We start from the raw sequence: 27,179 nt of genomic DNA, 5'->3' as shown, positions 1-27,179 counted from the left end.
AGTGCGGTTTCGCGTAGGCACAACTGTCGCGAGTCAGTGTGGCCAACGGTCTTCTGAAACGAGGCATCCCAGCCTTGCGGGAGAAGAGCGTTGACGACGTTTGCGCAGACAAACAACCCGTGGGTCCTTCGAGGTTGGCCAAGCTGCTAAGAGATTTTGAAGATCATAACAGGTCGTCGATATAACCTGCAAAGTTCAATGGCGCCCTGCGAAGTTCGTGATGTAAGATTCGTCGTGTACGCCACGATGCGCCGTCGTCGAACCTAAGGCGGCAGGAGCCCTAGCTTTCTTAGGAAGGAAGCCACTTCAGAAGAGCCGCAATCTCACCCTGTCTGCGGCGTAGCTACAGGGAAATCTCATCAAGGACAGAAGTTCCATGTGACTAGTAGACAGTGTTGCTGAAACTGGTACCTGGGTACCTGCAGAACCTGCCACAGAACCTGAAACGTGGGGGATGAGCTGACGGCCCGAAATGGGGCAGGAAACATATCGTGTGCAGTTCGTCCGCTATCACGCTGAAACAACCGCGACCGCTACCCAACTACGCCGCAGTCGTTGAGATGTCTCGCGATACTTTTGCCGCGTGTTGGTCTTCACGTGGGCCGCTCGTCGCCTGCAGGCAGGATGTCATCACCCGTTTCCCCAGACGTCGAACGTAACAGAAACCTTACCTGCGTTGAAGTGAGGAGTCGGTCCGCATTAGTGCAAGGCCAGCAGAAGGCCAGCCTGCACCTCCAGGTTCGAGACCGTGCGGTGGCTTGCCCTAGGTTTCCGAGGTCAGCACTTGTGGCAAAACGCGAGTACGCAGGAAGCGTGTTCGTCCGTGTTGGATACGGTCGATGTAGAAGACCGAGAGCAATGCTCTGGCGACAGTGCTGTATCTAAGATCACCGGCGCTGCTGGAGATTCGGAGACTCGCGTCGTGATGATCCGAGTGAGACGGCCATATCGTCGGCCCTGAGTTCGTCGAATCGGATCGAGCTAGCGTCGTTGCTCTTTCCGCAGCTCCGCCTCAGCCTACACGTGTGTGCACTACGCAACGCCCTCATGTAGAACCTCTTTAGAAATACGCTGCCTCGGTTCTCTGGGTGTGCGATAGTAATCATCCCACGATACACCATGGAACGAAGAGTGAGCCTCAAAGACCTCATTCGTAATGCCGGCGTCATCCCCGTCGAACAGCGCCAAGCAGTCCTCCCGGCCCCAACACAGCCGGCCATCTCGGTCAGCGACGAGGACATCTCGCAAGCGCGAAACATCCTGCTTGAACGGAGGGCCAAAAATCCCGAAAGCAAGAATGTGTTGAAGAGCATCTTCAAAAGCTCGAAAGAGAAGGACAAGGGACAGGATGGGGCGCAATTCTCACAGGAGGAGCTCGACCAAGCCTTGTCCGCTGTCATCCGCAGTCCCACGACTGGACCCGGCCTAATCCAAGCCTTCCTCACTCTGGGCGCGAAAGTGAATATCATCGAGACAATCGACAAGAAGCGAAGATCGAGTAATCAGGCCAATACAGCATTGCGCCGCCGTAGCACGGTCTTACAGCAGGCTGCAAGCCTAAGGAAAGCCGATGGTGTCAACATCCTCGCCGCCTCTGGTGCGGACCAACAGACCTTGGACGAAGGACTGAAAGCTGCTTTGGCTGCCGGCGATCAAGAAAGTATAGGCCTCTTACTGCGTCACGGAGCAGACCTGAACAACTTCCCCAATGCTTTGGCAAATGCGGTCCGATCGAATGACCTGAACTTCGTCAAGCTTTTGCTGCGAGCACCAAAGCCACTGCGTGCTCAAATCATCAATTCCTGCTTACCTGCAGCGGTCCAGCAAGGCTCGGATGCTGTCATATCTCTGCTAATAGCATACGGCGCTGACCCGAATTTCGACTCCGCAAGCGCTCTCAACATGGCGATTGGAAGACAGGCCTACAAGCTGGCCATCGCTTTGGTCGCTGGCCCGATTCGTCTTAACGAACCGAACCTGCAACATGCGCTCGACACTACCATGAGGCTACCGACGCGGCAGGCAACGCTGCAGTTCCTACAGCTCTTGTTCTGCTGCGGGCTACCTCCAGATAGCCGTGGTCTACCGGACTTCCTCATTTGTCTAGCAAGAAGCAACGACACTGCTGGCGCGAAGATGATGGTCAGCTATGGCGTACCAACCACCGCTGACGATGCCGAGTGTCTGAGAGAGGCTGTCGAAAACTCAAACTGGAGCTTGGTGGATGCTATTCTCCAGACCCCCATCGCCCCTCTGCATGCAACAGCAGCGCTTGCTGTTTTGCCGACCAACACCCCACAGCCTGATAGACTTCGCGTAGTCGATGCCTTGCTAAAGAAAGGCGCAGCAGGTCCGCCTCTTGGTCGATTGCTCACGCAAGCCACAAAGGAGAAAGACACTCAGTTGATCGATCTCCTTCTTGGTGCTGGCGCGCCTGTCGATTCAGGCGACAACGGCGCACTTCATTTTGCAGTGGTCAATCGAGATATCCGAACACTCAAGTCAATTCTCAACGCTCGCCCCCCACCAGAGACCCTAGCGAACGTGTTTCCGCTCATCTTCCGTACTGATGGGATCTCGGTATCGGAGCGACGTGAAATTGCGCGGCTATTACTAGAGCACGGTGCAAGTGGTCCTGGTGTTGATCAAGCTCTAGTCAATGCAATTGCGGACACGTCGGCTGGGCGGGATGGGGCCCTGATAACAGACCTCGTTCGCAAAGGTGCAAATGTTGACGAAAGAGCCTTGTCGCTCGCAGTGACACAAGTCGACATCTCTCTTCTGCGTCTACTCTGCAACACTAGACCCAACTCCTCAGCGACGTCGGCAGCCCTACCTCTAGCATTTGATTCACGAGCGGGCAGACACTCAAAAACACTCGAGATCATTGACTTGCTTCTGAACCATGGAATTGAAGAAGAGCCAGCCAGTCAGACCTTACAGATTGCCATCAATGGCGGCCCCGACAACATTGATATCATCGAGCGGCTGCTCACTGCCAGCCCTAGACTGCTAAGCACCGCGTTCAAGTACACGACAGCGATTGAAGATCCCCACAAAAAGGCACCAATACTCAATGCTTTACTGAAGCTAGGAGTACCACAAGACGCTCTGGACCAAGCCCTTGCCGCGGAGACACGACAGGCCGTTGCCACAAATGACACAACCAGTACCAGGTTGCTGTTAGGACAAGGAGCATCTGTGAGTCACAACGATGGCGAAGCGTTGAGTGTTGCGGTAGCTTCAGGAAACAGCTCGCTAATGGCATTAATACTCAGTGGACGTCACCAACCATCACGATCTAACGTCACGAGGTCGTTCCGTACATTGTTCACCGACGAGAAGTTGATGCTGGAAGGAAAGAAAGAGAGCATTGGTGAAATGGCACAAGAGCTACTGGCCCGTGGAGTAGAACAGTCTGCCATCGACGCAGCTCTGCGACTCGTCCTCAGCAACGAGCATAGTAAGTATACGGAGCCCTGGATTGATCTGTTGCTTCAATATCACGCGGATGTCAACACGGCGGATGGGGCATGCTTCGTCTTCGCAGCACAAAAGCACAGTCACACCATCTTTGAGAAGCTCATGCGTCACTACCCCAAGTTCAACGTCGTCGTTCCAGCGTTATTGAGTTCCAAGCTCCAAGACGAAGTAGTCGTTGCCGCAATACAGTCATGCCTCGATCACGGTTGCATACTTGAACAGCTCGGTGTCGGCTATAACAAGCCACCGATACTCATCACCACCATGACTGTGTACCCACGCAATAGCGCGCTCATCACGCTACTCTTGAGGCGCGGCTTGAATCCGGAAATAACCATCCCCACGGTTCTCCATTCGTCCTGCGGACCCGAAACTGTGCCCGCACTGCTTTGGGCATTAGCTCAACCACAGAAGCGCATTTCGGACGCCGTAATCTCCGCCCTTTTGGAAGCTGGAGCATCCGTTGACCGACTTTCTGACGGTTCGGAGACTACGGCACTTATGCTCGCCGCTCGTGAGGGGCGTCATGAGATAGTGAATGCACTAGTCGTGCGGGGTTCGGATGCGGATCTTCGGGATGTCTGGAACAAATCCGCACTCTTCTACGCTAGCAGCAGTGTGTCTGGGGAAGCCACAGTGAAGATACTAGCGCCATGCTCGCTAGCAAATGATGGTGCATTACATGAGTCAGCCAGGGAGCTCAACGTCGAGGTCACGAAGGCCTTGTTGGAGCATGCTCACGATCCAAACTACCCATCTCGTCTCCATGGCGGTAGAAATGTCCTTGGGGAGATATGTCTGAACGCAAGAGTCTCCACATCCGCGCATCGCTCGAAGTTTCGCCAGCTACTGCGTCTTCTCTTGACCAAACGCGTAAACCCCAAATTCCGCGCTCGCAACGAGAGGTCATGTGTCATCCTCGCGCTCGACAATGCCTACAGCGCCCTTCCCATCACAGAGGCTCTGCTAGAGACAGAGATTTGGCAAGACCTCAACGATGAAGCACACATCTACTGCGACGCAGCCTCAGGCCTCCATTACTCACCCTACTCTTACGTCGAGCTGATCGCTACGCCCGCCCGCACTCCCGTCAAAAAGGCCCTACTCGATCTCCTTCGCGACAAAGCCTGTTCCCCAGTCTACTATTCTTCGTCGGCACTCCAACCCGTCGGCGCAACAGGCATCCCACCCGCGATCGCCAAACTCGTAGACAAGCAAAAGGAACACGAGCTCTCAATCCGCCACGAGAAGGAGAAGTTCGAGCACACTCGCACGATCGAAGAAACAAGCCACAAAGACATACTACGAAGAAAGCGCGAGAGCCAAACCGTCGAACTAGAACTACAAACCAAAGCAACTCAACACTACACCGCCCTGGAGCAGCAGAAACACGAGTTCGAAGTCCACCGCGTAAGGGAGGCGGAGCGGATGAAGCGCTCGGAACGAGTAGCCTGGCATAACTTGGTACAAGAGCAAGAGCGCGATGCCGCTGCTGCACGGGCGAGTACAGAGGAGAGGAAACTGAGAGAGGCTATGGCGGCTGAGAGCAAGATGATCGAGCAGCGGAAACAGGAGTTGGAGCATAGGGCTGGGGTGGAGAGGCGGATGTTGAAGGAGAAGGAGGAGCATTATGAGAGGAATGTTAAGAGGCAGAAGGAGGTTAGGCAGATTGAGGGTGGGCCGCCGCAGTGGGGGACTGTGGATTAGTGGTCATGATGGGAAGGTAGCGGGATGATATCACGAGTTTCTTTTTTGGGTTGGCGCAATGGCGTGGGTTGGGGAACCGGTCTACACCGCGCTCGAAAGCATTGAGTTATCATGGCTTAAACTCCGCATTGTGATGTGCTCTTTTAATCGTGGACATTCGCAGACTTCGAGGTTTCGTCACTTCCGCTGGCGCCTGCCTGCAATGTGTCCTCGTCATTGCGCCTCCTCGGCAACGCACTCACTTTCACCTCGCTCCTTCCTCATCAAAAAGATTCTCCCACGTGCGCGCTCGCTCACCTCACCAGCACCCCACCTCCGATTTTGAAACCTTCACACCACCTCAATCCCCTGCCACAACGGCGCCTCTACGACTATGGATCCGCATCAGCAGCACGGGGTACGAATCAAGGAAGAGCATGATGAGCTCGGAATTTGGGTGCCAGTGAAGCAAGAGCGCTGTTCTGAGGAGCGCCTCCCCGCTGTCGTTCCTAAAGTCGAGCCAATCGATCACGTAAGTGCACCTGCTTCCATAGCAAGCTCCTAGAATCACTACACTGCTTTATCTGATAGCATGCACTAATCGGACATCATCAGGACGACACGATCTCCACCCAGCGAAAGAACAACAGGAAAGCCAATCGAGTTAGACAGACAACGAAGGATAAAAATCGCATCAAACGTCTCGAGACGGAGCTCAGACAGGCTCACGACGAGTTCTCAGCGCAGCGAATGAAAGACATTGAGAGAAACCTCATCTTCACCCAAGCGGCTATCACCACTCCAAGCAAACCTGGCACTATTAAACATCTGCTATTGGAGAAGCTTGGACTGGAGAAGAGACTTGCGGAGATGCAGCAAGAGATCGAAACCACAAAGCGCAATGCTGAAGCGTACAACAACAGCATCGAGCACAAGACGGACAAAGAAGACAAGGAAGTGATAAGGCAACTATGGGACAACGTTGCAGCTGAACAGGCTCGTAATAGAAAGTTGAAGCTCAACCTAGAGCATCAGGGTAAGAAGCTGAAAGCGGAAGGAAGGAAAAGGAGGAAGGCTGAAGAGCGGTTGCGCGAGGCTGCGGATCGGTTATACCGCTTTAATGGTTTCGAGGAATATCCGTCTGAGGAGAGTGAAGAGGAGCTTGAGGAAGGAGAGATACTCGAGGATGCAGAGGTCGTGGAACAAGTGTTCATCAAGGAGGAAGCGTTGACGGAAGATTGATGATAGCGAGCAACGCAAGACATATGCGAAAAGCTGCACAGAGATACGCGGCCCTTATACAGAAGTTATTATAGCTTAGACCTTGCATTGAGCTATACTCTTCTAGTCACCTGCGATGTGTCTAATCGTTATCGTACCTTCTCGGCGGCGCACTCACCTTCACTTCGCTCATTCCCCGTTCGTGAACTTCGCCACGTGCACGTTTGCTACCTAGGTAGCCTTACAACACCCCGCTTCTACAATCTGAACTTCTCCACATCACCTCAACCCGCAACGGCGACCTAGCCACCATGGATCGGCATCAGCAGTACGGAACGCGCATCAAGTCAGAAGATGACGAGCTCGGTATATGGGTGCCCATGAAGCAAGAGCCAGCAGAAAGCGTACCTGCCGTTGTTCCCAAACTCGAGCCGACTGACAAGGTAAGTGCATCCCATTCCAAGGTAACCTCACGAGCCACCACACTACAATGTCATGCAGCATGTACTAATTGCAACGACTCCAGGAAATGCTGGCTTCGTTGAAGAAACAAAGGAAGAAAGTAAGGAAGGAACAAAAGAGTGAACAGGCTTCCAAGAAACTGTCGGTCGATCTCAAGAAGCAAAACGCCCGCCTCCGCAAAGAACTCGCAGACAGCCTCTCAACGAGACCTCATGGCGCGCAAAGCCATCGCATATTCGACCTCGAAGAGAAATTCTTCCGAGCCTGTAAAGAGCGCGATGAGGCTGTCGCACAGAGAAAGCGACAGGAAAAACTCTCGACCAGAACCACAAGCGACATTAAGATACAAAACTCTCGACTCCGTCAAGATCTCTCCAGTGCTCAGAAGAAGATAGTGGACTTTACAGCGGGCGAGCGAGCAAGCTACCCGGACAATCGGGACTCGCCGCCTCATCAGGAACCCGAGCCCACTGTCATCACCAAGGGAGCGAGTACTATAACAGCATTGAGAGCAGAGATATCGGAGCTGGAGAAGCAATTGAAGGATGCGCTCCGCAAGGGCGAGAACGCCGAGAGAGATGCTCGCGCGTTCAAGAAGAACAACGTCGACGCCGAAGCTCTGGACAAACAACTTTCAGTGGAGAGGGCCAAGAACAGAGCACTTGTGAGCAAGCTGCAGAAAGCGCTCAGAAAGGAGCAGGACAAGAGTGAAGAAGCGCACAGTGGCTCACACCAAGTCAATGACATGGAGATTGGCATGACAGGCTGGCCAGGAAGTCGTGGTCTACCGAATAGGCAGCGAGTCAAGCTTGAAGATGATGATATGGAGTTGGAGGACGGAGAGTAGCACAGAGGGCGTGGGGAATGACATTGGAAGCGGCTGTACTTGTCGGCAACACTCATCACGAAAATTCGGAAAAGGACTACGAGAGCGCATACAGGAGTGAACAAAACCCCTCGTAAGCGGGAAACCGAGCAATAGTGATAATGTAGCCTTCTCGTGATCAGGATACACCTGACCCAACGTCGTATGCCGCGTCATGTCCTTCTCCTCTCATATGCAATGTTACACTTCCGAAGTTGAGAAGCAACATAACATTCATTCATTCTCTGACCAAAATCGGGTATAAACTACACCTCCCATCCCATCCCTATATATCACATAACATTCATACCACAAACCCCCTCACTGAACCTCAAAAACCCCACTAACCCCCTCAAACTCCTCAACCGCTCCCCCAACTTTCTTCGCATCCCCATAATACCTAATCCTGTACCTCCCCTTCTCCGTCCCCAGAACCGGCGTATCCCAGCTAATAGTAACATCACTCGTCCCCGTAAGCCCATTCACCCTCTTCCACTGATACACAACCTCCCAATCCTCGTCGTTCTTAACCTGCGTCCACACCCCACTACCATCACCATCACTACTGCTCTGTTTCTCTATAGCCGCAAACGTGCCTTCAAGACGGAGGTTGTTACGCGGATTCGCGCCGACGAAGGTCGCGGAGACGGTGGCGCCGCGGGCGTAGGTAGGCAGGACGTCTTTTGTGACTTGGCCGAAGGAGCGGCCGAAGCCGGCACCGTCGTAGACGACGCCGGTGATGAGGGAGATGGATTTGTCGCGGTTGTCTGGGGGCGAGGGGCCGGGCGGAGGGGGTTGGAGGGAGGATTCGGATAGGTAGGGGAGGTGTGTTAGGGTGGCGTTGATATAGGCGTTTAGGGTGTGGGGGCCGTAGAGGGTGGAAGCGCCTTCGTAGCGTTGGATGCTGTATTCTTCTTCTGTGGCGATGTAGTGCGTGTAGCTGTTTGCTGGGCCGCCTAGTACGACGATGGGTGAGGTGGCGATGTTGCTGGATACGATGGCGTTGTGGACGGCTTCGCGCCAGCGGCGGCCGGACATGGTTGTTGCTTCACCGGGGGAGACGATGATGACGAGTTGGCCGACGCGCAGGACTTGGATGTCGACGATGTTTGGGGACCAGGGGTATGGTACGTTGGCTTGTCCGACGTTCAGTAAGACGGGCTTGGGGTACTGGCATTCCTTTTGCTCTTTGCTTGGTGGTGCGATGGCGCTGCCGACGAGGTTCCAGAAGGGATTCGAGGGCGCGCCGGGGTCGTTTTGGACAAAGTCAAAGGCGCCGGGGCCGTCAGATGTGCCGGCTGCGAAGGAGTTACCCATGGCTGCGGGACATGTGTGGACGACGGATCCATTGCTAAGGGTGAAAGTAAAGTTGGAAAAGTCGACATAGGTGTGGAACGAGCGGACTTTGCCAGAGATGGGGGTGAAGGCATTGAAGTCATAGATACTCCTGGCACCCTCGGCCTGACGCCTACCGATCTCGTAGCAGGACTTGTGGCCTCCGTCGTCCAGACCGAAGAACGGTCCACGACCGTGGCAGTCCTGGCTCTTTCCTCCGCAGGTGCTGTCGTTGAGTCGGCACTGCTGGCCTGAACCGTCTTCGCAATAGGCGCCGAGTACGTTGGGCGTCGTGTCACCGACGTTTGCTTGTGAGAAGCCTGCCACAAAGCCCTCAGCAGCATTTGAGTCGGCCGCATTGGCCTCCATATCCTTCTCCAGCAAGTATGCGGCCACGCCCTTGTTGTCTCCAGCAATGAGCGTCTGATTTCCAAGCATGCTGGTGCCGTGGACAGGGAACCAATTCAGAATTCCAATGCTCTTTCCATCACTGGCTCTCGTGAACTTCAGAAGTGTCATGGTCTTGTCCACATTGTCTGTATAGCGATCGCGTTCTGCTTGGGGGTTGGCGAGGTAGGCGAACAGACTACGGTTGATGTTCGCATCAGCGATCTTCGCACTGCCAGCGCTGACAGTTCCCAGGGTAAGGCCTTCATGCGCCCTCTTGATAGACAATAGTGTTCCGTCCACGATCGCACGATAGCTCTGCTTGTCGAAGCCCTGACTTGTGATTTGCGGGAGGAGGTAGTTCAACCAGGCTCCTGGTCCGGCATGACTGTGCGTACCAGTCACGGCGACATTGTTCTTCCCGTATACAGCGTATTCGGAGCCCATGGCCTGAAGCCCTTCCAAGATGCCATTTCGGATGGCAGTGTCTCCGGACTGGGTGTCGAGAACGAGGTACACGAAGCGTTCGCTGGCTTCGTCCGGGTTGCCGACGATGAAGGCGCGGGAGTAGAGGCGTTGGCGGAGTCCAGATCCGATTTGCGACGAGTTGGCGTAGCCCATCATGTTGAGCTCGACGACGGGACTGTGGCGACGTTAGTACAGTCGCATAGTGATATTCTCGCCACCTACCCAGTGATATCCGCCTTGCCAACCCCGACAAGGTACGAGGAAGCGTCGCCAGCCTGGCCTCCATCCTGCTTCTCGCTGTTGAAGACGTCCTGCTGGGCTCCAGTGTACGTCTGATCGAGGCGCGCATGCCAGAAGTCGACGACGGGGAATCCGAGGTTGATGACGAGCTGGGCGATGATCAACGAAGCAACAAGGGCCGCACCCAGTGCGACTGCGATGTGTGAGCGCGCCATGGACGCGAAGAAATGTCTGGGCGGAAGTGTGCGGAAAGAAGCTGGAAGCCGTTGGACGGGGCGCGGCGAGGTTCTTGTACGCTACTGCTGGCACCGGGAGCTACGCGTGCCAGACGTGTAGAGGGTTGCACATGGGCGTACAGTCGATTGGCAAGGAAGATAGATAGACAGGGGAGACAAAGTATCGCCTCTGGCCACACAGCAGCGCGAGGCTTGACAGTCGCGCCTGGCACCTGCATTGCATGACGTTGCGGGGTTCCTCGCCGTCTGGTTGGCGGGGAGCCCGGACGCGATCAGTGCCTAAATCTACCCGTGCAGGCCTGCTTCTCTAGCACGTCTAGTTTCGCGACACCCTTCCACTTCACCTGCGCATTCAATACACCATCATCTACCTCGCCCTTATCCGGCCCGCTGCACATCGCTTGCCCGCCATGCCCCTCATCCAGGAATCCTACGACCATCTCCCTTGTACGTCCAATTTGCTCCTGCCCCAACACAGCAACCATGTCCGATGCGCCCAGTCACGCGCGACATCTGGACTGATAACCCCCGTATTGCCTCGCTAACCACTTGTAGACGTCGATACGGAGCTCTCAGCTGCGAGCCTGGTCGCCGCTCGCCATGCCATCAACGCCGATATCAGAGCCGCGGGCGTAGACACAACAGACATGCATCCGGCGCTTATACCTGCAGCCACGAAATACACACCCACCTTTTCCGACTTCATCACGCGCGAGCATGCGCGGCTGGATGATCACCCTACGTCGAAGCTGTCGGGCGTCGATTTGAAGCGCTATGAGGATCTCGATGCGCCCGAGAGCACGACCCCGACGAGCGACGAGGAGAGGCCGGAGTTGCTGGAGCGGTGGAATAAAGCGCTGAAGCAGGCGTACACGAGCTCGGAGTATGTGCAGGGCAGGCTGACGCAGTTGGGGCTGTTGGAGAAATTCGGGAAGAACGCGTGGTTGGTGGGTAACTCGCAGCTGGAGGATATACTCAAGGGCGTCGAGGCCGAGCTGGTGGATCTGGGCAAGCAGCAAGAAGAGGTGGAGATGGCGAGGAGGGCGCAGCAAGACAGCGCGGGTGCTGAGCTCAAGACGCTCGAGGAGACGTGGAAGAAGGGTGTAGGAAGAGTTCTGGAGACCGAGGTCGCGGCGGAAGGGTTGAAGCTGCAGATTTTGGAGAAGAGGAGGGCAGGCGCGGTTTGAAAAATTTCATCACCATCGAGTGAGGAGCATAGTTGCATGATACCCAATACACACCATTACGCAGAGCCACTGAACAGCATCATCACACAAAGCGCACAGACATGTATATCTTCAGATTGAATACGCAATTCAGTGATCATTACTAGGAACTATATAGCTAAAGTAGCAGGGGTACTCATTTATGGAATTGAAAAAGCACGCCTCATTCGCCATCGCTGCTCTGCCTCATCCGCAAAAACAAGCCAAGGAAAAACGTTTCCATCCCTTTTTTGGGTATCGAACTCCATCGTCATTAGCTGAAATGAAACAAGACCATCCACTAGTAAACAATACGCTCGTCAAAGACGGGTGCCTCGCGCGAGTGACCGTCCTCAACACCCTTCCAGTACACCTTGCCCTTCTCGTTGAAGGTAGCCTGCTCATCGGTGATGACGAGGCCGGGGACGGTCTTCTGCGTGTCTCTGATCTCGCGCGTGCTGATGCCCATGTCGTCCTTGACGATCCAGATCACGGGTGTGGGGCTGGTGACGGAGGGGTTGAAGAAGGCGCGCTTCTGGATCTCCATGGGCAGCGGCTCCTGCGGGTGGTGGTAGAACTGGTCGAGGGACGCGGAGAGGTTGTGGATCGAGTTCTTCTCGGGGTTGAACATCTTGGCTAGGAAGCCGGGCATGCGAGTGGCCTTGGGTGCGTAGCTGGGGGTGGCATCGGTGGTGTGTACCTTCTCGCCGTTCTGTGTGTGCATGCCGTCCTCGTGGTGGCCGTTGGTGACGCTGCCGTGGGCAGGTGATGGGTCGGTGTAGGCCAGGCGAGCCTCCTCGTGCTTCAGGGCGAATTTCAGAGTGAACTGGAAGACGAGGGTGAGGAAGAGGAGCAGGCACATGATGGCCAAGGGACCGACGGCCTGGATGTTTTTGGCCGTGGCAATAGCGAACAGACCGATCAGGCAGATCTCAGACAGGTAGATACCGGTCATAAGCTGGCGGAGGGCCTTCTGGTAGGCTTCGCCCTTGGTGTCCAGGTTGGTCTCATACACGTAAAGGAAGTTGTACCTAAAGGCAATGTAGATGAGGGAAAAGCCAATCGTGGCGAAACCGAGGATAAGAGGTGCAATGCCAGAGTAGGTGATACCAATGACAGCCAGGTTGACCCATTTGGGGTACTCAGATCCCCACGATGGAGCCGAGAGCTTAGTAAGCTTGTCGAAGATCTTGCGAGGTGTCTTGCCAGGCAGAATGCGGCCCAGGAGCACAACCACGACGAAACCTCCGATGTTGAGCAGAGTTCCGGCAGCCGATGAGAGACCCAACAGGATGAAGTAGCTGATGTAGAAATTGGAGGCTTTGGGCAGGCTTGTAGAGAGCAGAGTGAGCACGCTGCCGGGGTTGTCGATGATCTGGTTGATGGCGGATGTGATGGCGCTGGACAGGGTTGCCACAAGGAATACCTGGACGACCTGGAAGGCGAAGTACCAGTTCTGGGTCTTGAGCTCAATCTGACTCCATGTAACGTATCCAGCCAACTTGGCCATCAAGCGACAGACGATCGGCACAAGGGCCATGAGCACGGCAAGCATGACAGCGGGCAGGAGACCGGTAACAACACCCAGGATAACCTGGGGGATGTCGAGGATCCACTCGAGCCAGGAGAAACGATCAGCCAGGTAGTTGATGTTGGAGATGAGACCGACAAAGGCAACTGAGTACGTTAGCTGAGATCTGTAAAGTGTGTACCGTGAGTCTTACCGGGAATTGCGAAGAAGATGATCATAACAGTGATGAAGGCGGTAGCGACTGCCCAGCGGGCAAGGTGCTCCATGGGCTTGATCTTCAGATTGCCCCAAACGACCTCCTGAGGCACGATACCAAGTTGGCGTGCCTTGAGCTTCTTGTCGGGCCTGGTCTTGCTGCTTTGCATCATCTGCCAGGCATCTTGCGCATGCCTCTGGGTGTCGAACTCAAGGAAGACGGCTCCGACCAATTCACCCTGGCCGTTCCAGTGTTTGTCCTGCTCCTGGGTGATCTTGGGCATGAGCTCAGCGAGGTGCGATCGTCCGTACTCGATAGTGTCAACCTTTTTGCCGATCAGGAACTTGAGCTTGTGGGTGGGTCGCTTCTTGGGGTCGATCCACTTGGTGCCGTCAGATACATCGCTCGCGACGAAGTGCTTCTTGCCCTTCTCTGCCTTGATGCGGTTCATGTTGGCTTCACGTAGGAGCTGGTTCTCGCCATCCTCCAACTTCATAGCAGTCTTGTCACGGTCCTCAACCAAGTCGTCCAACTCCTTCGTGTTTGAGGCGACCCAGGCATGCTTGACGCCGGGAAACATCTCGAAAAGGGCAGACTGCGACATGGTCGTTGGGACGTTGGTGAACAGAATGGTACGCGAAGACAGGCGACTGGCTCCCCATGGCGAGCGACGGTACGCTTGGCGGAGGTTGACGACGTAGAAGGACTCGCGGGCAATGATGCACATGACCATGCTGAGGAAGATGAAGGAGATTCCGGCATGGGCATAGTAGCGGTTGACATTCTTGCCTTCGGGGTTGACGTTACTCATGGAGAGAAGATCGAGCTGCTCCTGGCCTGCCCCTCCCGTTGCATTGACGGGGAAGAGAACGGGCCATGTGACAAGACATCCCAAGAAGCAGGTGACGATGAGGACCTTGAAGAAGCGCACGAACAGGTAGCCGTCAATGGACTGGTGGTCGAGAATGTACTCGTCCTTGAGGTTCTTGAAGTCTTTTATCCATCCTAAGAAGCCTCCGCTCGGTGCAGGCGTCTGTCGCTGCTGCCCCAGATGGTTGAGATAGGTTCTCGGCGCATAGACTCGGCGGAAGTATTTGCGCGCGATAAGGAAAGCGACGACGAAGGCGAGCGCAAGAATGGCAGTCGGCACCAGGGTGGAGACCAAACTGGAAAGAGAGTTGGAGGATTCTTGCTGGGCTTTGCCAACTTCACCACCCTTTGTTATGGTTAGCGCACGTCCATGCTGGTGCTGTCGCGATAGCGGAAGGACTCACGGTAGACGACATGCTGGGCAACTAGGCAGTCGCGTGCCCGTGGGGTGGGAGTGAAGGAGTCGCGAAGGGAAGATGCTTCTTAGGAAATGAGGAGGCTCTAGGACTGCATACAAATAAACAGGACTGCGGGCGCTATACAAGGAGTCCACAGCCTCTAGTGTGACGTCGTGGTCCAAGCACACTCCACAAATCGGTCCTATCGCGCGACTCGAGCCAGCCCGCTAACGCCTTCAGCTTAGCTGCGCGCATCCAGCTTCTGGACCCTGACACTTCACTGCGGCCTGCATCACCAGCCTCAATTGCGGAAGGCTTTTCACTGCGTGGCGGTGATGCAGCTCGGCGTGGCCGTGAAGTGAGGTGAGACTTTTCACCCACCCATGTCCGGCTCGAAACGCGTCTTCATGTGAAGGATGCGCAACAAGGGCCCAAGGAAATTACCGAGCTGGCGGAAAAGCAACCTTGTGATTCGCGACATGCGGCGCAAATCCAGTTGAGAGACCATTGCCAAGCTCCCAGCCTCGCTAGCGATCGTCCTGGATGCGGTACGACAATTACGTCAATCGAGCGTTGTCCGCTGCCAGGCTACCCCTTCTCCTGTCAGGTGTCACTAGACGCCGCCTTGGTTGAAAGCGACCGACAACACAGTAATACACGAACAAACACGGCACAGAACCGACTATGCGTTGTTGCGGTTAAGCAGCCGAAACTATGACGATGCCATCTCACCGTACTCTGTGCGCATCCTATCACCCTGCACTACACACAGACACGACACAGACACAGAAAGCCTATTCTCCCCACCGCATCTTGATCCCGCAGTGATAGTCACAATTGATTGACACGCGCAGCCGCTCCTCGCACACAGCGGGAAGGATTGACAACTCCACACCCCCTGTGGGAACCGACGATCTAGATTGAAGCCACATCCCGTCTCACCACGTCTGCGATCTCATCTGCGGCTACAGCCAATCCCCTGGCCCCTCCTGTGATCTCCACCAACACCAGGTGACGCGCAATGTCGACTGGACAGAATTTGAGTTTTCGTCTTTTCAGCTCGCTGCCCCTGTTTACACATGCGGGTACACGTGGCGCAGCTTCCAGACCCTGCGTTTTTCGCTGCACCGCCACACGTTCACACCAGTCTTTTCCGCGGGGTGTGCGCAATCCTTCTTACGCGCTTGGGCTAGGTAAGCTGCGATTCACGGCCTTTCCAGAGGGATGATGCAATCGCAGAGGTTGTCTTCTAATCAAACAACCTTGGAATAGTCTAGTTCGCACGTGTTATTGAGCTGTCGGCAGTGCCGTCCCATCGATGAAGAGGTAGTATGGTGCTTACTCTGAATCAGATGCACACATGCCTGTCGTCCTCACATGAGCCGATGATGAACCTTCTTTGTTCTTTCAGAGTTTGCTTCAATAGGACCGAACCAGCCGTTGATCTCTTCAGAACCCATAGATAGGCGATACGCGATATTAACCACCGAGCCCCCTGTCCACTTCGGCACTGCCGTTGCGAGATGGATCAAGAGTAGCATCTTCTCGTACCACCCACTTCAACATTCGGTATACAACCCTGGGACCTTCGGACAACAGAAGGCAGCATGCGACTACTGATCATTTGATAATGTTGGGTACTAGATGAGGCTAGCGCACATGTAGCATTGTGGCACAGCTGCGGGGACGACAACATGTGAGCTGGACTGTGATGAAGTCACTGCACACTACACTCACTAAACACCCGAACATGTCGCTATGCAACGTTTGCGAATCAATACCATGGCGCAGAATTATCACAGGAAGATGTTTAAGGGGCACGGATGAGTTAGATGGCTTCAGGTTTAATGCAGCTGGGCGAACATTATCGGGCACCTCGAACGGGTTTGCTTGGAACGAGCGGCGTTGCACTATTGCGGAGCTTGTATCTCGCGCTAAGGCATGCTCGTTGTGTGCTTTTATTTTGCTAATGATAAAGCGAAAGACGTGGGAATTGAGCTTCGAGAGGGGAACAATGTTCACGTGGGAGGAAGTCAAGATTAATATTCCGCGAAATCTCATGGTCTGGATGGATCTTCCTACCGATTCGCAAGGCTATCCGCGCATTGGAATCTACCTAGGTAATCCAAATCGCCGCGAGACTTTGGGGCTGTGGCTCTACCTCCACCTGAGCTTCGGTAACTTAGATGTACGTTTGAACACAAGAATACCAAACTAATGAGATGGAACAGAAAGCCCAAGGTGGCACCATCATGCTCCTTATGTCTTGTTTCGAGAGACACTCCATCCAAGGTCATTGCAACGTATGCTTTCCTGGTTAGATACATGTAACGCTAGCCATCCTGGATGCTCTCATCTGTCAACGCGACTAGTACCATTTCCGACAAGGGTCTTAGACGTGGGCATGCTTCCTAAACGAGAACAAATGTTTGGCGATGATCAAGCATGGAGGAATTGCTTCCGGGGTCATAGCTGCAAAGTCATACAGACTTCCACTGCCAGAATGGGTCGTTACGCTACCCTAAGCTACTGTTGGGGTTCTATGTTGCCGTTGACTACAACTACGGTCAATCTGAAAACCCATGAGTCTGGTATCAGCTTTGACGAGTTACCACGGACCTTGCAAGACGCTATCATGATTGTGCGATACTTGGGTATCGAATACATCTGGATCGACTGTCTGTGTATTTTGCAAGACTCCAAAGCAGACTGGGAGCATGAAGCTGCAAGCATGGCAGAGGTATACTCCAATTCATATCTGACTATAGCTGCTGCAAGAGCACACCACTGTGGGGAGGGATTTCTTGGCCCCCGCGAAATGGAGGCCCCGCTCCGCATCGATGTTAAAGACGAGCAGGGCTCATTCGAGCTTTATATCCAAAAGTATGAAACCTTTGAAAAGGTCCGTACAACTTGGCAGACCCCTATGTTTACGAAGATTTGGAACTGATTTTATCGAATAGCTCCAGCCTTTGCATAGACGTGCATGGGCTGCCCAGGAAAACCTCCTTTCCCATCGCGTTCTAAGCTTTGGCAACCGCCATATGGAATGGAGATGCTCCCATACTGATGAGAATGAGAATAGGTTCCCAAGATGGTGCCCGGACCGTCCAGGAAAGTATCTCGAATTGATGGCGGAAGCACTGAAAGAACCCATGCTCGAAGATCCCATGCATTATCGCCCCTCCTTCTGTAATACTACCTGGGCCAAATTTACAGTGGATTTCACCAAACGCGGAGTGACCTATGAGGCAGACACCTTTCCAGCGATGACTGGTATCGTCCGAGCAATCCAAAAAATTACCGGAGACACGTTCTACGCCGGACTATGGAAGTTGCACTTCTTTGAAGGCCTTCTATGGCACTCCGAATCGCGTAGCGAGACAATCATCCCGAGCAAAAGATTCGGAAAGAAACCCCAGACTTTGACCAAACGGCCAGTATGGGTTGCCCCATCGTGGTCTTGGGCGTCTGTAAAGGGAATCATACAGTACGGCACTTTGCAGGGAACTGGTGAATACTGCGCCCATCTCGAAGAGTGCAGGATCACTCGCAGCGGTTCAGACCCCCTTAGCGCACCTACAGCTGGCTCCATCCGCATCACAGGACCGGTAACGCTCATCACCAATGTTCAAGCTGAAGATGAACTGGAATCGTGGTTTCCCTCGTGTAGTATTCAGCTAGGTAACGGCACACAGGTTGGAGCACTTGTCAATTATGACTTTGTTCACCGTGAGTCTTGCAGTGTGTTGATGATTACGACACAAATAGGCCTAGTAATCGAAAAGGTCGAACAAACCACGGACACATATGTCCGGGTCGGCACTGCCCAAGTTAGAAAAAGATTCGAAAAACACGATGGTCCTAGCGGAAGGATAGAGCTGCCTCCTCTAACTGCTGCTGATCATTTTCCGCCACGAACTATTACATTGGTCTAATCACTACCAAGACCAGCTCGTATTATGACGCGGCACATTTCCCGAAACTGACGACGGAAACAAATATATACCGACGGTACCCATACCGCAGCGGGTCGCAGTGCAAACGCTCCAAACAGCTCTGATTCGTCGACCGCTCACCTTTACCTTGAGATGTCGGTCACGTTACGTTCGCTACTTCCACAACACCCCCTCCTACCTCTTTTGATACGCTCTTTTGCTTCGTTACCACGTTTCCCGACACCCCGCTCACTCTCACAATATCTCTCTCCGTTACCACCTTACCGCCAGATTCCCACCACTTCCTGCGACATTCCTCTCCGCACGAGGATCACCGCCCATCCACTCGCCTTCCGTCAACACTCACAGCACCTGAGTTCCCTAACAACATGCCCCCGCCGAATCCCCCACCCAACGACACGTCCATCTTCGGCACATACCTCCCACCCTCAGCCCGCCACGGCGTCCAAGAAGCCCGTCGTCCGCCGCACATCCCTGGCCCCGTACGTCCACCCTACCTCGATGCAGTCGTACGCGCTTCAGTCCATTAACAACAACCAGATGTTCAACCCCCACACCCGGATCAACGACGCAATCAATTCACTATGTGCATTCCGCCACTCCATGTCCGAACTCGAGACCAACCACCGCAGCGCTCTCGAGAACAAAGACAAAGACATGGCAACCCTACAGCAGCGTTTCACAAGCTTGAACACACTGCATCGCTCTGCCAAAGCTCGAATCGACGACAAAGTCCTATTGCAGGGCAAACTACAGAACGACATGAAGATCCTGAAGCGGGAACTCGCGGCTGAGAAGGCGAAGAAGGGTGTTGTGGATCAGGATATGGAAAAGCGGTTGGTTGAGGTGCGACAGCAGAACGCTTTGTTGACTGCTAAGGTGTTGGGACTCGAGAAGGAACTTGCGGATGAGAGGGCGAGGGGGGAGGAGAATAGGGATGCGAAGAGGGAGTTGGAGGTTATGAAGACGAAGTTGGCGGATATGGTGAGTGGTAGTAAGGTCAAGGTTGAGGTTGTTGAGTAGGGGGTGATGGAGGGTTTGGCGGGGTTGGGAGATGGTTGTGGAGGGGTTTCATGTAGGTATCTGGATGCGATGATGGGCTTAATAGGACGTGTTCTGGGATATTTGTATGCACTGTTGGATAATAGTTGGTCCCGAACTCTTTCCAATGTATTACGTGTGTTGACCACCACCCTGTTGCAATAGTGCTTCTCTCCGCTGCCGCATCCTCGTCTCTTCCATCTCCAACCACTCCACCTCTCTCTTCCGCTGCGCTTCCACATGTGGCGAGACTTGTGACGTCGCGTTATTCGCTCCTGGTATCGGTATTGTCTCCGCATTCCTACCATCACCTCCATCGTCCCTTCCGACGAACCCAGTCTCATTCGTCCGCCCATGTTCTTCCATCCCATTATACGGCAACTCCCCCGGTTGATCCTCAGCCCTGAGCTCCTGCGCTCCTCCCATAGCGTATTTGTATGAGTGCGACCGATCTAGTTCCTGCGTGAGGCCGTTGCCCGACATTTCCTGGTATTGTGTTTGGTATGCGCCAGCCGTAGGGGCGGACTGGTCTGCACCAAGCACCATCTTATCGCCGTCACCTTCTCGTCTTGCTAGTTCGTCGTCGGTAAGGGTAGTAGTGGGTGGCAGCGCCCTCCGCTTCTTGCGTCGCCAGAAGTACCATCCGCCTATGATGAGGGCGAGGATGATGATGACTCCTATTGCTATGCCGGCGATTGCGCCACTCCCTATTCTTGATTTGGATTTGCCGTTGCGGGTAGGATTGGGACGTGAGGTTCGAGTAGTACGAGGTGGCTTGGTTGTGGTGGTCGGTCGAACTGTTGTTGAGGATGTTGACTTTGGTGACGGATCTCTTGTACCCCCATCGATTGTACCTAAAGTCGAATATACAATTGCCGGGGTGGGGCTTGTTGCGAGGCCTATGATAAGATCGTCCACTACTGTTGTTTGCCCTACAGTTATTGTATAGTGTGGCTCACGGGTATCGCTGGCGGGTATTTCAAGTAGGAGCGATGGGGAAGGTTCAACTGTAACCGCAATGATCGATGAGCCGTTATCGAGTAGAGTCTGCTCGTATGCGGTAGGGTTGGCATACGCCCCTGAAATCAGATGGGTGGTCAATATTGCTCCAGAAATTTGATCCGTCATTTTCGGTAATCATAAAGTAGACTGCGATAACGAGTCGCCACTCTTACAACAGAGTGAGACGCATCTACGGACATGCGAATGTCGTGATGAGGAGGCTCGACAGGTGGAGCTAGACAGTAAGAAAGGATCAACGGCTTTCTTATCATGTACAACGATCTAGGATACATAACCTGAAGGGGCCGTAACACGGGCACAGCCTAAATGGGGCTGTCCTCGCACAATAGTTGGAACCATCAATTTATAGATTGCGTACCGTATGTAGTTTAGCGGCTACCCTTCTGAGCGCTGGTTAAATGTGGTTCTGGCTGCGCATGCCGTCTATTCGCTAGATGGCCTTTCCGCCCCAATCCTATCTATCTCAGCAAACGTTGATTCGACATCTTGAGACCGTCACCGGCTGTGCCGTGCAGAGCGAACATGCAGCTTACATGGACATCTGTGAACCCACTCGATGTCTCCGACCCCGACAAAGTCAGCCACAACGCCTCCAAGGCTACTTCTCCTTTTAGAGCCCGGTAACTGCGCGCAACGGTCTCTGCCACCAAGCCTCGCGACCTTCACACATCTCCGCACCAAACCACTGATCCGCGCCCGATCTCGTAATCGTTCTGTCGAACCTTGGGAATTCTCCCCATCTCCTTCCGACAGAGAACATGTCGTCCATCTCCTTCGCTCGCGTCGCAAGAACATTCATTCAACCTCTCTGCTCTCACCAGCCTTCCCACCCCCTTGCATTAAAAGCGTCGCCTGTCTCTTCCGTATTCTTTCCTCTTCCGTCTTTAGCCATTCGAGTTCTCTCCTTCTCTGCGCTTCTATATGTGGCGAGGTATGTGAAGCAGTATTATCGTTTGCCGGAACTGGTATCTCCACTTCCCCTTCATCTGTCGCCTCAGTCACTCCAGGAAGTGGTAATTCCCCCGGTATATCATCAGACCCGATCTCATGTGCTATGTATCTGTGCGACTGCGAGCGGGACAGTTCCTGCGCGCGACTATCGCCAGACATCTCTTGGCGAGCGCCGAATGTGGATGCATCGTATTGCGGATCAGGAAGACTCTTCTCATCATCTTGTTCTGCTCGTTCGTCGGCTTCATGTGGGTTTTTGCTTGTCGTAGACTGTATGCGTCTTCTTCGGCGCCAGAAGTACCAGCCACCTATGACAAGGGCGAGGATAACAATTCCGCCTATAGCTATGCCGGCGATTGCGCCGCCACTTAGTCCCGGACTTTTGGTGTTGGTATCCGCTGCGGCTGTTGTATATTGAGTCCCACTGTCGGATTGTATCGCACTCGCGCTGCCTTCAGAACCCGAAGCTTCCGAGTCCGTTGTCGCATCAGTTGCTGAAGTTGTTTGACTCTCTCCAACATTTGTGGAACTTGGTGCTGAGATCTCCACCGGCGTTGATTGCGTCGTTGTTTCGACAGCACTCGTCTCATAAACACCTTGTCCAAAAGGGTCACGACGGAAGGCTATCACTGTCCGATCTGTCGCTAAAGAGAATTCACATCCGGATACGCGATAGGTTTTGTCTGCCTTCGTCATGGTCTGACGATCAGGCGGAAGGCTGATACCATATTGATGGGGAAACATGACCAGCGTCATGTATATGGGCCCTAGTTCGGGTGGCTCTGTAAAGAACAACTTTGTTGTTATAGTTGTGTCGGCGGAATCCCAGCCATCGACGCTGAACCAGCCGTATGTATTTTTTGGTGGGCCGGTTATTGCGGGCGCGTCTGTCGTTGTGGGTGCCTCTATCGTCGGAGGTGCGCCTATCACTATGGATGTGACTATCACTATGGATGTTTCTGTCATTGTGGATGGGTCTGCCATTGTGGATGGGGTGCGTGGGACCGAGGAGTTGGGCGGATGGAAATCGAAGACCCTTCGAATTGTCGGGAGTTAATGCGCGAAATATCACGTATAATGAGATCAGACAACAGGCCATGTGACTCTAAAGAGTTCCCTGGCATTCATACATCACCGCAAGTACTTCTCAACAGCGAGCGGGGTACCTCAATCCATCGCCCCCAATCCTAAGCAATCCCTTCCTTCTCGCGATAGGCCAATAGGTCAAAGAGACAAAGGTACCCACTTGTCTACACGTCGAAATTGATGCATCGGGCCTTTCCTACAGGTCGTGTGACGCAGTATCGAATCAAACATCGGGACTGTGTTTGCGGCACAGTCAAGCGAGCAAGGCTGTGCATGGTGGATGGACTTTCATTCGACGAGCTATCCTATGTACCGGAATGATCAGACCTTTGTCGTCATTTCAATGCAAGCTGTAGTGATGGATTCAGAGGTCGCAGTTTCGGTCGCAGATACGTGTTGGGAGCTTTTGCACTCGGTGCGATGCTTCGGCAGACAGTAGATTTGAGGTTTTCTGGACTTGGAGCATAGAGAGACATATGGGCACTTTTAATTTGTGCTTGAGTTTCTTTCAAAATCAGCTAAGTAGAGGTTTTGCTGTGCCTATACTATCAATTCTTCGCACCGCTTTGCGCCGCAAGCAACTCTCGCCGCTTCCGCATCCTTTCCTCCTCCATCTCTAGCCATTCCATCTCTCTCCGCCGTTGCGCTTCGACATTAGATGAGAGTGAATTGTTTGTCGCCTCAGTCGTATCCGTCATCTCCGTCATCTCAGCAGCGGGTCGTTGCGGGGCGTGATAAGGGACTCGCGTAGTGTATTCGTCGGGACCGTTCAACAGCTCAGCCGGCTCAGACTCGGTCTTCAGCTCATGAGATCCATTCATCGCGTATTTGGTGTACTGTGTAGGATCCAGCTCTTGCGTTTCCACCTGACGACTCCCCGGCATCTCTTGTGGGCGCTCCTTTGTATCGAGTTCTGGGATGCCTCCGTCTCCGCCTCCGTCTCCTGCAATGTGCGCACTAATCTCAGTGCTCGTGACCTTCCCTCTCGTGCGTTTTCTTCGCCGCCAGAAGAACCATCCACCGATGAGCGCGATAACGAGGACGGCCGCAATAGCTATTCCAGCGATTGCGCCGCCTCCTAGCCCTGAACTACCGCTGCCGTTGTCCTGTGACGCCGCTGATGACTGAGAGGTTGGTGCGCCGTCGCTGCTTCCAGTGCTCAAGATTGGCGAGCTTGCGGTTGAGCTGGGAGGTGTGTCAGATGTGATATCTGACGTTATCTCTGAGCCTATGGTTGAACCAGCCGGCGCGGTGTCAGATGGTATACCACCAATTGCAGATGTGACCCGCGAGCTGGGAGTGAGAGTCCGAAAACCATTGTCAGTTCCAACATAGGAGATGACCTGGGAGGTGATCGAGTCAACCTGGCGCCTATCAATGTATGCTCCCCTCATTTCGAGCCGGATCCGTCGTCTCGAGTCAGGATATGGACGATAAGTGGTTATAGTGAGTTCAGCAGAAGAGACAGGCTCTACACTTTCTGGTATAGAGATGAAAGAAAATCAGGCTCGGTATTGCAACAACCAGATCAGAAGACTCGGGGCGGGCTCCGTAGTGAAACAAGTGCGGCGTATCCTCCCAGCATGCCAAGTCACTCCGAACGAACACAGCCAGGGTAGAAAACCTTGAAGTATCTCTGTGAAACTTTCTAGCCTTACAATAGGCCAGAGATACATGAGCCCGCAGCGAAATGCGCGTGATGGAGCAAGGATCGGTCCTTTCAAAGCGCTTGTGTGACTTGTTGACGAATCAACGGTGATGTCGTGATTGCGGCACAGCAAGACTGTGCATGGCGGACTGGTATCTGGCTCAGCGCAGGATGTCGTTCCAGGATGATCGGGTAGCTGTCTGGAGACAGGATACGGCATATGTCCTAAGGGTTGATGTTCCGATGCCCTTGTCATAGTTTAGCACACAACGAGATCCACAGATACCCAACCCACCCTGAATCAAAAATCTCTATATTCAAAGACTAAACGTGTGAATACCATATATACGCTCGCTAACACATCAAGCCCCCTCTCATCACCATCTCATTGATCAAATCACCCCGTCACCCCCCAGCGCCCCAGTCAAACTCTTCATCCTCCGCCCCAACAAATCATCTTCACTCGCCAAACTAACCAAACTCTTCCTCCTCCCCCTATCACTCTTCATCCTGCCCATCTCCCTTCCAACCCCTCTCGCACCAGCTCCACCTTCACTTCCATCTTTCTGCGGACTCTTCCTCCCCTTCCCCAGCACCGTCATCTCCAGTGGCCTATCCTCATCCGCCGAGCTCGCCGTGCCAGACCTACGGTGATGTCTCCTGCGGCTAAACTTCGGACTCGTGAGTCCGTCAATGGCATCCGCGAGGCCTATTGTGCCGAAATAATCGCCTCCTTCTCTTCTCCTTGTAGTCGTGCCCGCGGCAGGCGTGTACCCCGGTGTCTCGGCATCGTATCCATACCTTCTGGAATCTGTTTCTTCGAAAGCTTCGGTAATCCATTTTCCGCATTTGAAGATATACTTCCAGCCTTCGGGGAATACACCGACGAATTGGAGGAAACCGTGGCTTATACCGGGGACGAGATCCACAACTACACTATCCTCCTCGTTGAAACTGCCTCGTGCCCAGTCTAGTCCCAACTCCTTCGCTGCGACCCATTCTGCGCGCTTGGCTTGTCTCAACCGCCCGGCGAAGATCACAGTGTCATCGACCAGGGGGTCGCGCTCGCCTGTCAACATCCATGTGCGTGGGAACTTTGCTAAGAGAGATTCCGGTGCCAAAAGAGGGGAGAGGAGGTAGTCTGTGCTGAAATCGGGGCGGTGATGGGGACCGATGTAGAGGATGATCATGGCACGCATCATCTCGGGTGTGAGTATGCGGTCGTTGAAGTAGGATATCATGCTGGACATTGCGAGGCGGGTTTTGATGGCTGTGGCGGGTGGTGCGGGGATGGCAGCGGCACCAGGAGTGGGAGGTTGAGTCGCGAGAGGTGTTGGTGGGAGACTTGATTTCTGGCTGGGAGGTTGCTGCAGAGTGGCGGTGCTGCTGTCTTGGCCTGTGTGTGCGGCGGAGAGTTTGATCATGGTCTGGGGAGACGTAATGTTGCCGTCATTCGCTTTGGGCATCGATCCATTGACCATGCTCACTTTGGTGCGCTCGTCCTCACTATCCGAATCATCGGAGCCATACGGTGTATTCGGTGCGAGTTGTCGATAGTCGTCGCTTTTGTGTCGTAAGATGGGTCGATTCGTCTTCCTGACTCGTCGATCGCGGATGAGGGCCATTTGCTCGTCCGTCATCCAATTGCCAATGTTCATGTCGAGCGCTGGGTAGATCAACACCACGCCGATCGGAGGTGGGATAGGGGATTCGCCCTGCCATCTCCGCGTCTCGGTGGAACCACTCTGAAGTATCATGAGTATCATGGCCACAGCCAAGTTCCCACCAGCTGAATCGCCTGAGACGACGATCTTCGGCTCTGCTTCTCCTGACAGGCCCATGCAAGTTCCTCTCGACGCGATGATCATGTGATAGACGTCGTAGCATTCGTTGAGCGCATATGGATACGGGTGTTCAGGCGCCTTCTTGTAGTCTAGACTGAGGACAGGCAGTCCCGTCTTGCCAGCCCAGCCCATGAGCTTATCGTCGTGGTTCCTTGGGTTCATAGCAACAAAACCACCCCCAGGGATATCCAAGACAACTTTATCTTGCTTCTTCAATGCACTCCGCGGCCCATTGAAGTACAGCCAACCTGTTACTGGCTCTTGGTACGAACTAGCTCTCGGTCGTGGTATGCGAATTTGGCGCGGCGGGTACACCATCAGCCTCGGTCGCATCATGCTCGTCAACGCACCCAGATACGGTGTCGTTCCTTTGTTCCATGCCACGCGCAGGTGGTCCACTGTGAGCGTCGCTCTGATCTTCCTGACTTTCTCATCTGCCTGCTCGGCACATATCATGTAGTATATGCTGAACACGATCGACAGCAGATCCCTCACACCTTTCCGTTTTATCCGCATAGCAGACCAGAAGCCTGCATCCAGGGCGGTCGTAACCCATGTCGCGCGGAAGTATGAGCGTGAGTACAAACTCGCGAGAGGCTCAGGACACTCGAGGCCAACGAGTTTGCCAAAGTTGCGGGCGACGTAGAGGTAGAGCAGCGTTATGAGGACGGATTGCCAGACGGTGAGTTTCTTGGAGAGGAGAGCGGATACGCGGCGGAGGATCGGTGGGCCATGGCGGTCGCCTCTGTGCGTCTATTAGCATACAATGGTTGGTTTGAGGATGTATGCGTAGGCTTACCTGTAGAGGTAGAAGGACCAAAAGGACACTACAGCCAGTACTTGTATCTTCCTAAACTGCACCGACGGCCGTCCCAATACATGGTCTATCATGACTATACCTCTCTCCCAGCACAAACAGCTATATCGAACCCAGTGAATACAGTCGCAGGTCTACTGTGCGTCATGAAAGGCGTCAAGTCGGGTCTCCACGTGGTGTCGCCGGGCTTACAATGTCGGTAATGCGTGTGTTGTAATTCGTAAGCA

The 27,179-nt window shown here is 53.9% G+C and overlaps 10 protein-coding genes across 10 annotated transcripts; 5 read left to right on the top strand and 5 right to left on the bottom strand.

Annotated features, from left to right (window-relative positions):
- Window positions 1–1,119: 1,119 nt before the first annotated feature.
- On the top strand, window positions 1,120–5,190 carry J4E85_006472 (uncharacterized protein; the record flags this gene model as incomplete). Its single annotated transcript, XM_051470709.1, has 1 exon — window positions 1,120–5,190. One exon carries the CDS (start codon window positions 1,120–1,122, stop codon window positions 5,188–5,190), a length of 4,071 nt encoding a protein of 1,356 aa, XP_051324919.1.
- Window positions 5,191–5,563: 373 nt separating this feature from the next.
- Window positions 5,564–6,411, top strand: J4E85_006471 (uncharacterized protein; the record flags this gene model as incomplete). Its single annotated transcript, XM_051470708.1, has 2 exons — window positions 5,564–5,701; window positions 5,785–6,411. The coding sequence occupies 2 exons, from the start codon at window positions 5,564–5,566 to the stop codon at window positions 6,409–6,411; spliced, it is 765 nt and encodes a 254-aa protein (XP_051324918.1).
- A 290-nt stretch (window positions 6,412–6,701) lies between these two features.
- Window positions 6,702–7,699, top strand: J4E85_006470 (uncharacterized protein; the record flags this gene model as incomplete). Its single annotated transcript, XM_051470707.1, has 2 exons — window positions 6,702–6,833; window positions 6,917–7,699. The coding sequence occupies 2 exons, from the start codon at window positions 6,702–6,704 to the stop codon at window positions 7,697–7,699; spliced, it is 915 nt and encodes a 304-aa protein (XP_051324917.1).
- Window positions 7,700–8,038: 339 nt separating this feature from the next.
- J4E85_006469 (uncharacterized protein) lies at window positions 8,039–10,362 on the bottom strand (the record flags this gene model as incomplete). The annotated part of the gene is made up of 2 exons (XM_051470706.1): window positions 8,039–10,082; window positions 10,130–10,362. The coding sequence occupies 2 exons, from the start codon at window positions 10,360–10,362 to the stop codon at window positions 8,039–8,041; spliced, it is 2,277 nt and encodes a 758-aa protein (XP_051324916.1).
- Window positions 10,363–10,793: 431 nt separating this feature from the next.
- J4E85_006468 (uncharacterized protein) lies at window positions 10,794–11,570 on the top strand (the record flags this gene model as incomplete). The annotated part of the gene is made up of 2 exons (XM_051470705.1): window positions 10,794–10,830; window positions 10,939–11,570. 2 exons carry the CDS (start codon window positions 10,794–10,796, stop codon window positions 11,568–11,570), a joined length of 669 nt encoding a protein of 222 aa, XP_051324915.1.
- Window positions 11,571–11,889: 319 nt separating this feature from the next.
- Window positions 11,890–14,601, bottom strand: J4E85_006467 (uncharacterized protein; the record flags this gene model as incomplete). The annotated part of the gene is made up of 3 exons (XM_051470704.1): window positions 11,890–13,265; window positions 13,313–14,531; window positions 14,590–14,601. The coding sequence occupies 3 exons, from the start codon at window positions 14,599–14,601 to the stop codon at window positions 11,890–11,892; spliced, it is 2,607 nt and encodes an 868-aa protein (XP_051324914.1).
- A 4,309-nt stretch (window positions 14,602–18,910) lies between these two features.
- On the top strand, window positions 18,911–19,565 carry J4E85_006466 (uncharacterized protein; the record flags this gene model as incomplete). Its single annotated transcript, XM_051470703.1, has 2 exons — window positions 18,911–19,024; window positions 19,083–19,565. The coding sequence occupies 2 exons, from the start codon at window positions 18,911–18,913 to the stop codon at window positions 19,563–19,565; spliced, it is 597 nt and encodes a 198-aa protein (XP_051324913.1).
- Window positions 19,566–19,715: 150 nt separating this feature from the next.
- Window positions 19,716–20,711, bottom strand: J4E85_006465 (uncharacterized protein; the record flags this gene model as incomplete). Its single annotated transcript, XM_051470702.1, has 2 exons — window positions 19,716–20,380; window positions 20,543–20,711. The coding sequence occupies 2 exons, from the start codon at window positions 20,709–20,711 to the stop codon at window positions 19,716–19,718; spliced, it is 834 nt and encodes a 277-aa protein (XP_051324912.1).
- A 2,480-nt stretch (window positions 20,712–23,191) lies between these two features.
- On the bottom strand, window positions 23,192–24,037 carry J4E85_006464 (uncharacterized protein; the record flags this gene model as incomplete). The annotated part of the gene is made up of 2 exons (XM_051470701.1): window positions 23,192–23,828; window positions 23,859–24,037. 2 exons carry the CDS (start codon window positions 24,035–24,037, stop codon window positions 23,192–23,194), a joined length of 816 nt encoding a protein of 271 aa, XP_051324911.1.
- Window positions 24,038–24,683: 646 nt separating this feature from the next.
- J4E85_006463 (uncharacterized protein) lies at window positions 24,684–27,026 on the bottom strand (the record flags this gene model as incomplete). The annotated part of the gene is made up of 2 exons (XM_051470700.1): window positions 24,684–26,880; window positions 26,935–27,026. 2 exons carry the CDS (start codon window positions 27,024–27,026, stop codon window positions 24,684–24,686), a joined length of 2,289 nt encoding a protein of 762 aa, XP_051324910.1.
- Between the last annotated feature and the right edge of the window lie 153 nt (window positions 27,027–27,179).

Source organism: Alternaria conjuncta (genome assembly GCF_024043145.1).
Source record: "Alternaria conjuncta strain BMP 0040 chromosome Unknown scaffold_9, whole genome shotgun sequence".
Taxonomy (NCBI): Eukaryota; Fungi; Ascomycota; class Dothideomycetes; order Pleosporales; family Pleosporaceae; genus Alternaria; species Alternaria conjuncta.
This window is presented reverse-complemented; position numbering and strand designations above follow the sequence as displayed.